Consider the following 11,871-nt stretch of genomic DNA (forward strand, 5'->3'; position numbering starts at 1 on the left):
TGAGAAAATTATTAAAAATTACAAAATTTATAAATGAAAATAGTGTTTATTTAGAAAAAAAAAATACTTTTGGCATTAAATGGAATATAATTGAAAAATGGGTTTCAAAAGTATTTTGGAGGAGTCCTCTAAAAAAGCAGTAAAGACCTAAAAGCCCATAAAAGCTTAAATCCAGTGTGGCAAATGGCAATAATAGTGTTTTGTACATGTCATTTGAAATATTATTGGAGAGAGAGCTTCGCTTGAAGGGACGTTTTCGTCAAATGAAAAATTACAACGGCTCTTAAGAGATGTAGCCGTTACATCTTCCCAAAATCCTAAATATTCCACTTAAAAAAAAAAAAAACCTTAAAATAAGCATTGAGCTAACACGATGACGAGTATATAAATAAACTCAGCAATTCTTCAAATAAATCTCACTTATTCTCTCTTCTCTTGCAAACAAGAACAAGTTTCACTCACTGTTCATAATCATTCATATAATCTGTTGTTTACGTGTATTTGTATCGTGCTTGTTTTTCTTTTCGGTATCTTTGATCTGACTCTTTGTTTTGCAGGCTCGGTTTGTATAATTTCTTTAGTTTGTGTTTGTTTTTATATTTCTATTTTCTCTATTATTTTGTTTTTGCTTTGTTTCTGCAAACATTATGGATGCAGGGTCTATGAAAGCCGAATCTAGATGCCCACTTCAAGAACAGTTTCTTCAGAGAAAGAACTCCAAAGAAAATGTAAAAGAAGTTTTCTTCATATTAAGTGAAATATATATATATTTATTTTGACAAATGTCAAGTACTGTTAATTTTTTTTTGTAATCTGATTATGCTTCTTATTCAATACTTACCAGTTGGATAGATTTATACCAAACCGGTCAGCCATGGACTTTGATTATGCTCATTACATGGTAACCGAAGGGAGGAAGGACAAAGAGAATAACCAGGCTATGTCTGTGTGCTCACCATCAAAGGAGGCTTATAGGAAGCAACTGGCGGAGGTTTTTAACATGAACAGAACTCGAATTCTCGCTTTCAAGAACAAGCCACCAACACCCGTTGAACTTATCCCGGAAATGCATTCCTCTTCTGCTTCAGCTTCTTCGTCCGTTCAGCAGGCTAAACTCAACAAGCCTCGCCGGCACATACCTCAGGTTTGTAGTTTGTTCGTTATATAATTATAGAATCGTATACTACTGAATAGATTGGATTGGATTGGATTGAATTGGACGAATAAATAATAATATTACTGTTTACTACTACTACTTGTACACAGAGCTCTGAGAGGACATTAGATGCGCCTGACCTTGTAGATGATTACTACCTCAACTTGTTGGATTGGGGCAGCAGCAATGTCCTTGCAATAGCACTTGGAAGTACAGTTTATCTTTGGGATGCATCGGACGGTACAACATCAGAACTTGTGACAGTCGATGACGAAAACGGCCCTGTTACAAGTGTCAATTGGGCTCCTGATGGACGCCATATTGCCATTGGTTTAAACAATTGTCAGGTGCAACTATGGGATTCTACTGCTAATAGACAGCTAAGAACATTGAGAGGCGGTCACAGATCAAGGGTTGGATCTCTTGCGTGGAACAATCACATTCTGACAACAGGAGGAATGGATGGTCTGATTATTAACAACGATGTGAGAGTAAGAGATCATATTGTCGAAACATACAGAGGTCACCATCAAGAGGTATGTGGGCTAAAATGGTCTGCTTCAGGACAGCAATTAGCAAGTGGAGGCAATGATAACCTCCTTCACATATGGGACAGATCAATGGCTTCTTCAAATTCTGTAACACAGTGGCTTCACAGACTAGAGGAACACACATCTGCTGTCAAGGCTATTGCTTGGTGTCCTTTCCAGAGCAATTTATTAGCCACTGGTGGAGGTGGAGGTGATCGGTGTATAAAATTCTGGAACACTCACACCGGGGCATGCTTGAATTCTGTAGATACGGGATCTCAAGTCTGTGCTTTGCTTTGGAACAAGAATGAGAGAGAGTTGCTTAGCTCCCATGGCTTTACACAGAATCAACTCACACTATGGAAATACCCTTCAATGGTGAAGATGGCAGAGCTTAGTGGGCATACCTCAAGAGTGCTGTTCATGGCGCAGAGCCCAGATGGCTGTACAGTGGCATCAGCAGCAGCAGATGAAACACTCAGATTTTGGAATGTTTTCGGGGCTCCCCAAGTAATTTCTAAATCTGCTCCTAAACCTAACCGCGAACCATTTGCGCAGTTGAATCGCATACGGTGACAAGTGATAACATTATATTGTATATACTCGATCTGTACATATATACAGATTTTGGCCAAATACACACCCCCGTGTTTTTGGTCACTTGATTGAGTGACTTTAATTAGTTATCACTTGATCTTGGCCAGTAGCTTTACGTAAACAACTTTCATAATTACTCTTCCCTCCAATTGCTTTTCTCAGTGTTGGGCATAATTTATCTGTATATTTTACTTATTTATGTTTTTTCTTTTTTATTTTACTTTTATTTCAAAAAATAGCTTTTGGGGAGCATACAAACATAAAGAGATCTTTAAGAGTATCAGAATCTCGAATAATTAATAATTTTATTCCCCATAAGAATCATAGTACCATAAAAATATAAATTCATATTACTAAAACAAAATCTTTAAAAATAAGCTAAAATCATTTGAAAACATTTTTGCTTAGCTAAGTCAATGTCATCAACATTAATTACGACATAACCTAAGAAATTATTGAAAAGTAAAGTATCAACTTGGAACACGTCTAAATCCTGGCGGCACTAGAATCTGGTTCAATATCATTATATCAAACTATGAATGTGGGAAATAAGTTGAGGTCTAGGGTGAAAACAAAACTCTGTAGCTCAAATAAGAAATATAAGCAATCTTTGAATATTTGTACGAAAAAAATAAAACTAAGAATGCATGATTAAAGTTTTTATATGTGAATGGTATTAATACCGCGAACTAATAATACTCTATGAAACCTTATACCAAAAATAACTAGAAAGTAAATTGAGTACTCTTATGAAATTTTACTAGGTAATTTTTAACAGAAGTAAAAATACTCTCTGAACTCTTGCACCAAATATAACTAGAAAATAAACTGAGTAAGAGCCATGGATTTTGAATGGATAATTTTGAGCAGAAGCAAAAGTGCTCTATAAAGTTTTATACTCAAAATAATCAGAAAATAAAATGAGTGTAATCCAAATTTTACAGTTGTACAAAAGACAAAAATAGTGTATGGTGCTGCTATTAAAAAGAGGTATGAATGCCATAAAGGATATAATGTCCTTCTACGAGCCACTACTGCAATGCCGTTACTAGGGTTGGCAAAATCAGGTTATTGGGTCGTGTTCGTGTTGTATCGTATCAAATTTAAATCAATCCAAAAATGATTCATTTAATAATTTTATCAAAATATTAAAATTTAATCTAGACATAAAAAATAAACGGATTATTTAATAACCCGCTTAATATCTATATATTTATTAAAATTTACACATCAAACATACATAAATATATACACACATACACTAAAATATTACATATTCATACTATTGAAGTTTTAAATCTATATAAAATTTTATAAATGAAACACTGTGTCTATCCTTCCAAAAAAATAAAAAAAATCATGTCTAATATTTAAGTTTTAATGACAAAACTTAAAAATTAATTAAAATAAAAAATAGAATCATAATCGATTAAATGAGTAAAAAACTTCAGCTTTAACCCAATACAAAAAAAAAAATCACGTCGACCAAACCATATTCATTTAATAATTTTGTCAAATTTAATAACTTATATCCATTTATTTGTGTTGTTTTCCTATCATGTAATTGAATTGTATCAAATTTTATTGACTCTAATACAATAAATCATAGTAAGTACCACCCAATATTTCTTAGAGTTGACGTGAACGGACGAAGAAGCTTTTGTTGTCAGGAAATCATCAACTGTGAAGATGCTTTTATTCAGTACCAGTCAAATTTGGGTTTCTTAACATGATATTTACTAAGAAACTATTCTCACAATTTGAAAGAACGAAAAAAGGAAACCACGGTTCATAATACAAGCTTGAGCGGCAAGCACACTTCCGATACATATTTTTAATTATTTTACTTCTTCATTCTTCATGGAAATTATATTAAAGTACATACATATATCGAATTATCCGCACATTAAACACAAACAATGTCTCTCACTAAAAGCTTCATATAACTTTCTAACCTAATCACGCGCTTGAAAAAACCGTTGCTTATCATGTGGAAAAAGAAAACTTCCAAATGAAAAATTCAAAAATCGGGGGCTTTATGTGGATCAAACTTCATTAAGAAACATAAACAAAACCTTACTAAGGAGATGATAAAGCCTAAGACACATTGATGGTCCTTAACTTCCAAGTTAAGAACTCAGCAACCAACCCCTAATCGCTCGAGTAAAAGCCCAAACTTGACCTATTACAAATCACAAAGCCCATTCATTTTACTCGAAGAATCAAAGAATGAAAGAATATGAACTAAAGACAATTATTAACTAAACCAAAATAAAAAAAGAAAGACAAAATTATGGACTCCAACAGCATACTGCTGAAAAGCATCAATGTCTATTAAACATCATTCATACCTCCAAAAGCTTTGCTGAGTTATATAACCCTAGCAAATGTTTACATTTAAACTCTTAGGAAACATAAGTTCAAAAACCCAGCAGAAACTGAAAACACAAACTATGATAGGTAAATTTCTTAAACAAAAGCACAACTTAGTAAGAGACCAATGTTTCCAAGTCACCTAGAGAGAGAATTAAAACAAAGGCCATTCAACCAAAAATACCAACAACCAAGCTGTGTGTCCCCAGAGACTTTAACCGAATCAAAGATTACAGAATGGGACTTGAAAATAGCACAGAAAAATTTGAACAAAAAGCAGAACCAGGCTGCAGTGAGGATATATTTTATGAAAGATTTTCGTTTCATCATCAATGGGGATTTCCTCTGATAAACAGGAGCAGCAGTACCTGCATCAATACATTTCCCAACAATGGTAGGGCTGGTATGCTTCCAACCGTTACAGGGAGGAGCTAGTATCATAAGGAGCTATCTGTCCGATTGACAATTGGAGTATTTATCCTGAAAATGAATTTTCAGCACATCCATGCCCTGCATTACCACAAGCACCAGTTAGCAACTCTAATCACTTAATAGAAGATAAAATCGAAATTAATTAATAAAGTAAATTCTCATATTACTAAATGATTTTTTAACTCAATAAAAAATGCTTCACAGGAGTGAAAATTTTCAGGAAAAAAATTAAATTATGAGAAAGGAAAGGTTGAACTACCAAAATCCCTGGCCACGTAAAGGAAATCATATTCAGACCTACAGGGGTCAGAATGCAGCCTTCATGTTCTCATCCCAGCAGTGATTATCCAAAATTTGCAGCAAGTCGTGCCTCCTGCTCATTATCAAAAGGAAAAATCTTGGCGTAAAAATTAACGTGAGCAAAAGCAAACCAAGTGAACAGATATGTTTGTTACTTATAGTGAATGAATGATACAGCTTCTGGTTTTAAACTATTTTCAAGGATCCATTCAAAAAGAAAATCTTTTCTAGACTTTAAAAATTAAAAAAAAAAAGAGCACAAAGACCTGAATTGTAGAGAAGAACCCAGATAACAGAATGTTGTATTAATGTGATCCAAAGCAAAAGATACTGGGAGATGCGTCATCCTTGATAAACATTACTACCATACAAATAAAGGAATAGACAAGGACAAAAGTGGAAGGAGAGTGCTACCTAAACAACGATCACTATCTCTTGATCAGCTTTTACAGTAATATTTGAGGCAACAAAGGTCTCGGGAAAAGTGAAAAAGAAAAACAGAAAATAAGATCAAAAAAAGAAAAAAAGAGTTGGGATAATACAGCAAGAATAAACTTAATTGAAAGTGTGAAAGACAACAATAAAACTCTTAAAGAAAAACTAGCCAGAAAAAGCAAAATCTGCAACCTAGCACAAACATACACAGGGCTTTGTTTGATGCTAGCTGTGTACAGATAAACAAAAAGCAAAAGAAGTAAATAAGAAAGATAAAATCAATGTGTCTTGACTACTCCTGAATGACGATGCATGAGGCTGATAGTATATGCAGACGTTTCGAGCCAATGTCAGTCACAGGCAAGAATCTATTGAGTTGCAGCGGAATTTTCATTTGGAGGAGCAGACTCTTGTAGTGGTGGCAAGAAATCATGAAAACCCAAAGTGAGATGTACCAGTTATCCTTCGTTAGCAACAATTGGGTTTGAGTGCCTTAAGCTCTCACAACCTGGGCAGTTGTGCAAACTTTCATGAATATAAATATCACACTCTAGGCAAAAGTGTTTTTTGCATTTTGGGCAAGCAACATAAAGGCCAGGTTTGTTTCCTGCATAAAATAGAGACAAATAATGAGAAGAAAAAAGGAGTTGGCAGTGCATGCTCACAAAAGCTCACGTTCTGTATTTCTCAAATTTTCTTTCCTTTTTCTCATTTTTTTCCTAAAAGATAGTGAAAGCAATAAAGTTTAAGCCGATATAAGAACTCACCCAGCAACACAAATGACTAACTAGTCAAACAAGCTTTATAGAGAGAAGAACAAAACAGCTACATAGTAAATAAGCATAAAATACCCCAACCATGAGAAGTTTCTTCAAAATTCTTTACTTCAACATCAAACTAGGAAAGAAGTATCAACATCTAACATCTGTCTCATCTTTGTAGGACAGACTCTCGTCCTCTAGAGCTTATTCATGATTGATAGTTTCTCGTTTATTTTTTTGTGTGCTTATTTGAACTGGTAAGGTTTGATCTATAACCTTCACTTCCTCCAACCCAGCCCATTAATGGAAGGAAGTATCAACATCTAACATCTGTCTCATCTTTGTAGGACAGACTCTCATGCTCTAGAGCTTATTCATGATTGATAGTTTCTCGTTTATTTGTTGTGTGCTTATTTGAACTGGTAAGGTTTGATCTATAACCTTCACTTCCTCCAACCCAGCCCATTAATGGAAAACTGATCCCTACTATTTGGGCTAATGGTAACATTTCTATTCTTTGATATTGGTTTTAAAATATGACAACCAGTCATTTATATGAGTTGCTTTCATTCGTTGCATCTCACAAACCGTAAACTAATATTTATGGCAGTCCGAAAAATAATATTTATGGTAGTCTAGTGTCAGAGCACCATACAACTCAATCTTTGTCTCTCATCTATATAGTTAATCTATCATCACCAGATTTCATCCACTTAAGTACATTATAAAGTTTCCTGAAAGACATGTAAGCAAACATGCTTTAGTTGCCCCATCACATCTTGCCTCAAGGTACCAAACTGTCTAGAGCTCTAGGTTTACCTTTTGATGACACTGAAATATTATGTTCTCTTGGAAGTCCACCATATGTAGGAAAACAATTAAATGTTTCCTCTATTGTGTTGTTCCCAATTCCCTTATTCATTGACTAGCCTTTGCTCAGCTCTTTCCTTGCATCACTTTAATGGTGATGGAAACTTACATCAAAGGTGACAAATATATTTCACCTCACCAAAGGCCAAGAATCATTGAAAAAATTCAAAACAAGAAACTGCTTAGGAAGTGCAAAGCTTTCCACATAACCACTTACCAGAACTGAGAAGACTTTGTTGGCAACCAAAACAAGTTGATCGCGATCTGTTACGTGGATCATTTAAACATAACGGAGTGACCTCATCGAATGGTGCAATTGGAAAGAGATGATGATATGACCTTGCCAAATGAGGTGAAGAAACAAGTTGCAATCCACAAATATGACAATCAGTGGGTAGCTCACAGACACGAGCTTTGCATCTTGGACAAGTGTATCCCACACCAACCTTAACTTCTTTATGACACGAACAGATTGAAATAGAGCCCTCCCCTGCTCTTTGTGGGAAACCCATCTTGATCAAATTGGCAATTGCAAATTCAGCTATAGCTGGAGGTGGGGGTGCATGCTCCATTATCAACTCCTTAAAGTGGGACTGCACAATCACGAGACAACATAAAACAAAATATAATCACAAAACTACCTTTAAGCTGTTAATAGATAAGAAGTGTTGTTACATCAAGGAAAATAGAAGAATATAATAGAAATTAGAACAAATCTCTTTTTCTCTTTTTCTCCTAATGATGGGATACAAGAGTCCTAAGATGGTAACTCCTTCTAAAGTCAAATAATCAAATTTCTAGGTGGATAAAATTAAAGCATTCAAAAATCCACTTCGTTTCTAAACACCAATTAGATTGTTAAGCTCACCTCATCCAATGCAACCGAGTAGGATCCACCAGTGTCTTGGCAAAGATGTTTGCATATAAACATTTCTGCAGAGAGACCAATAACCGAACATCTAATTTTAGATTCCTTGCATTTCTGAATGGTCTCCATTATATCTCCCGGATCACAAGTACTGAGAGCAGAATATAAGATCAGAACTTCACGATGACCGTACGATGGAATTTGACTGAGAAGCCCCTGTACAAGATCTAAGGCATTCTGTAATGAGGAATCACCTGAGCATCCCAACTTACCCATCAAAACTTTTATATGAGCCTCAGGGCTCCCACCAAGATCAGTTAAACAATTAGCAACCCCATCCTTCACAGTCACCAAACCAATTTGACTAAGGGGATTCTGGTCAAAAAACTCCCTGACAAAAGCCTCAACTTGTTTTGCAACAACGGCCATTCTACTTGGACGAAAATCCATCTCTGCAGCTGCCTAAATACATAACAGAAAACAAGCACCAAAAAATAAATAAATAAAATACAAAGAATAAGGACAAATAAAAGCTTACATCCATGTCTTTCATTAAACATTGAATCTTTACGTAAAAAAAAAAAATATCAAAATTTAAACCCTTATATATCTCAAAATTTTTTAACTTGATTGAAATTATATAAAAAATAAAATTAAAAAAAAAATACCCGAGAAAGATCAATGACAATATAGAGATAACGAATGAGACCCTTTTGGATGCGAGCCGTGGTGGCTACTAGAGAACGATCACGGAGGCGGCGGCGGTATTGAGCATGGTAAAAGGCAGAGTTGTCAATGGGTCGAAGAAACCCAGACTCGTCTTCTTGTAAAGCTTCCCATGATCTGTCATCAGCGTAGCTTCTTTCCCAAGCTTCAAGGCCTCCATTTAAATTGTCATCTTCATCTTCTTCTTCTTCTTCTGCTTCTCCATTTAATCGCTTTCTCTCTGAATTCATCATTTTTCTTTTCTTTTTTCCCCCCCTCTAAATCACTGAATCCAACAAAATATTGCAATTATCTTTCTTCGGTATCTGTGTCCCTACCTCAGTGTCTCTACCTCAGTGCAGTGTGTTATTGTATAATGTAGGGAAAAAGTTTCAATTCAAAGCCCTGTATCAAGTATTGTTTTGATTTTTTTAAATAAAAATAATTCTAAATTATGATTGTCAAAAGAAAATGGCAAATAAAAAAACTAAATTATAAAAATAAAAATTTATTTACTAGCAACTAGAGCAGCTCGGATGGACGAGTGAATATACTCTGTGCTAACAGTACCTTGAGTTTGACTAAGAGTAATGTTACGGTTGCGGCTTGGTATTCAAACCTTGAAAAAAATTACAAAATTCATACACTCTTTTTAAAATTCCGAACACTCTCAATAATGCAGTTTACCAAAAATGTTTAGTTGGCTTTTTATCAGATTATTATTTCATCATAGCTAAAGCTGATTATTATAATAAGCCACAACAACCTAAGACTGCCCTAATGTAAGATATTCATGTAGGGTTTATTGAAAGGTAATACTTGCTGCTTATTTCAGATCCAACAGTCGTACAGTCTTCAGTGTCATAATAGATATATTTATGTAGTGTCCTAATAATACTATATACATAGAAATAACAAAAATCTAGGTTAAACTAGATTATCTCTTTATTAAATTGACTGGTATGTTTTAGATTAATGCGTGATTTAATGAGTCCATGAATTAATCGGAAACACTATACAGATCAATAATAACAACTTGTAATGTACTGGCAAATCTTTACAAATTTTTCTAAACAATTATTACTTCAACAAAGAAATATTCAAAAACATTCACAATTTTAAAATAGTGACCAAATTAATAGATTCTCAATCAATGAAACAAATGACTCAGATTAGATTCAACAAATAAAAAAAAAGTAACAATAAATAGTGTATTCACATAGATCTAGGCAATACAGTCTGCTACATAACTACAAATTTTGGTTGAATTACGCTAAAATAAAGACAAAAATGGCAACATTTAAATCATATTATATTTAAATACACCTTATAAGCCAGTCATGAACATGAATACATAGATCTAAAGAACAGAATTGTTACATATTTATAAGATTAGACTGAGCTTAGCTAAAATAAATACATTCAATAAACCTTATGAATCAATTACAATCTATATGTGAATCAAAACAGCAATAGAATACACACAATATATGATAGCATAAGTAAACAAACAGATCAGATCATCTAAACGCGTAATAAAGAAATACAGGGAGTGGGACGTTACTAATAAGATACGATTTCAAATAGCAAATAACAATCAATCAAACGAACAAATAGAGTATTAGATGCAAAAACGATAGATCAAGCAGAGCGATAGATCGCTTACCTTCGAAGAAAGAATAAAACCCAGCCGCAGGGCAAGCAAGAACGGAGCGTGTGGAAAGGGGGATGACAGAAAGCGGTTGCTTAGTACTTCATAGAGACCAGTCACGTGACCAGCTAGATCTACAATTGATACTTTCGCCGTTTCCTCATTTCTCAATTTACCTATATAGCCTTTTAGTTATTAACTGAGGTAGCGTTTGTTTTTGGAAAAAAGGATATTCAACCCTTCAACATTTAGAAAAAGAGATATAAAATTTCTCAACATTTTAAAAAAGACTTATAATCTCTTTTCTATTAATAAACACCGTTTGTTTTAACAGTAAATTTATTTTTAATTTATAATTACTATTATACTCTTATAATAAATAAATTAATATATTAATTTAAGACATGTCACAATTAATAATTTTTTTAAAACTTAAAATTGAGATACAATTATATTTTACCTAAATTATTAACTATAAATTATGAATATACCCTTTCGAATAAAAAATACGGAAATACGCAGCCAATTTTACTTTGTATTTGTCCAATTTACATTTCATCTAAAAGCTTAGTGATGGACATGTTTGATTAAATTTAGCAAAAAGGCCAATAATTTGTCAATTCTTACTAGCGAAACATAATAATAAAAATTATAATTTGTTAATCGGAGCTAATACATAATAGCAGAAGTTGTCGTGATTCATTCAAGAAAAAAAACAAAAAGCCTTGGGAAAAACATGATCTTGTCCGCCAAAAGGATACAAATCCATAATTTATCCTAAACAATTTTTGTTTAAGCAATGTTCATCATTATGATTTTAAGCTTTAAAAAAATTATTAATTGTGACATGTCTTAAATTAATATATTAATTTATTTATTATAAGAGTATAATAGTAATTATAAATTAAAAAAAAATTATTGTTAAAACAAACGGTGTTTGTTAACAGAATAGGAATTATAAGTCTTTTTTGAAATGTTGAAGGGATTTATGTCCATTTCCTTAAACGTTGAGGGGTTGATTGTCCTTTTCCCTTTGTTTTTTTGTTTGAAAGCTAAATGGGTCTGAATTTTTCTAAAGTTTGAATGGATCTGAATACGAAAATCTGATTGACATGCTTGTTTTTTTTTTTTTAATATCTGAATATAAGTGGCATCTTGTTTGTTTTTACAATAAAAAATATCTTAAACTTAGT

The 11,871-nt window shown here is 33.4% G+C and overlaps 2 protein-coding genes across 6 annotated transcripts; one reads left to right on the forward strand and one right to left on the reverse strand.

Moving 5' to 3' along the window:
- Positions 1–379: 379 nt before the first annotated feature.
- LOC102608283 (cell division cycle 20.2, cofactor of APC complex-like) lies at positions 380–2,478 on the forward strand. The gene is made up of 3 exons (XM_006491756.3): positions 380–728; positions 845–1,144; positions 1,267–2,478. Exons 1-3 carry the CDS (start codon positions 648–650, stop codon positions 2,260–2,262), a joined length of 1,377 nt encoding a protein of 458 aa, XP_006491819.1. The 5' UTR covers positions 380–647; the 3' UTR covers positions 2,263–2,478.
- A 2,114-nt stretch (positions 2,479–4,592) lies between these two features.
- Positions 4,593–10,854, reverse strand: LOC102608574 (general transcription factor IIH subunit 2). Of its 5 annotated transcripts, none has more exons than XM_006491760.4 (7): positions 10,694–10,849; positions 8,991–9,432; positions 8,323–8,784; positions 7,672–8,047; positions 6,279–6,430; positions 5,348–5,461; positions 4,593–5,166 (listed from the first exon to the last, which is right to left on the reverse strand). In XM_006491760.4, exons 2-5 carry the CDS (start codon positions 9,279–9,281, stop codon positions 6,282–6,284), a joined length of 1,278 nt encoding a protein of 425 aa, XP_006491823.1. In that variant the 5' UTR covers positions 9,282–9,432; positions 10,694–10,849; the 3' UTR covers positions 4,593–5,166; positions 5,348–5,461; positions 6,279–6,281. The 5 variants fall into 5 exon arrangements, with proteins under 5 accessions (XP_006491823.1, XP_006491822.1, XP_006491820.1 ...); XM_006491759.4 differs by having other exon boundaries at positions 5,803–6,430; XM_006491757.4 differs by having other exon boundaries at positions 5,655–6,430.
- Between the last annotated feature and the right edge of the window lie 1,017 nt (positions 10,855–11,871).

This window comes from Citrus sinensis, chromosome 6 (genome assembly GCF_022201045.2).
Source record: "Citrus sinensis cultivar Valencia sweet orange chromosome 6, DVS_A1.0, whole genome shotgun sequence".
Lineage (NCBI taxonomy): Eukaryota > Viridiplantae > Streptophyta > Magnoliopsida > Sapindales > Rutaceae > Citrus > Citrus sinensis.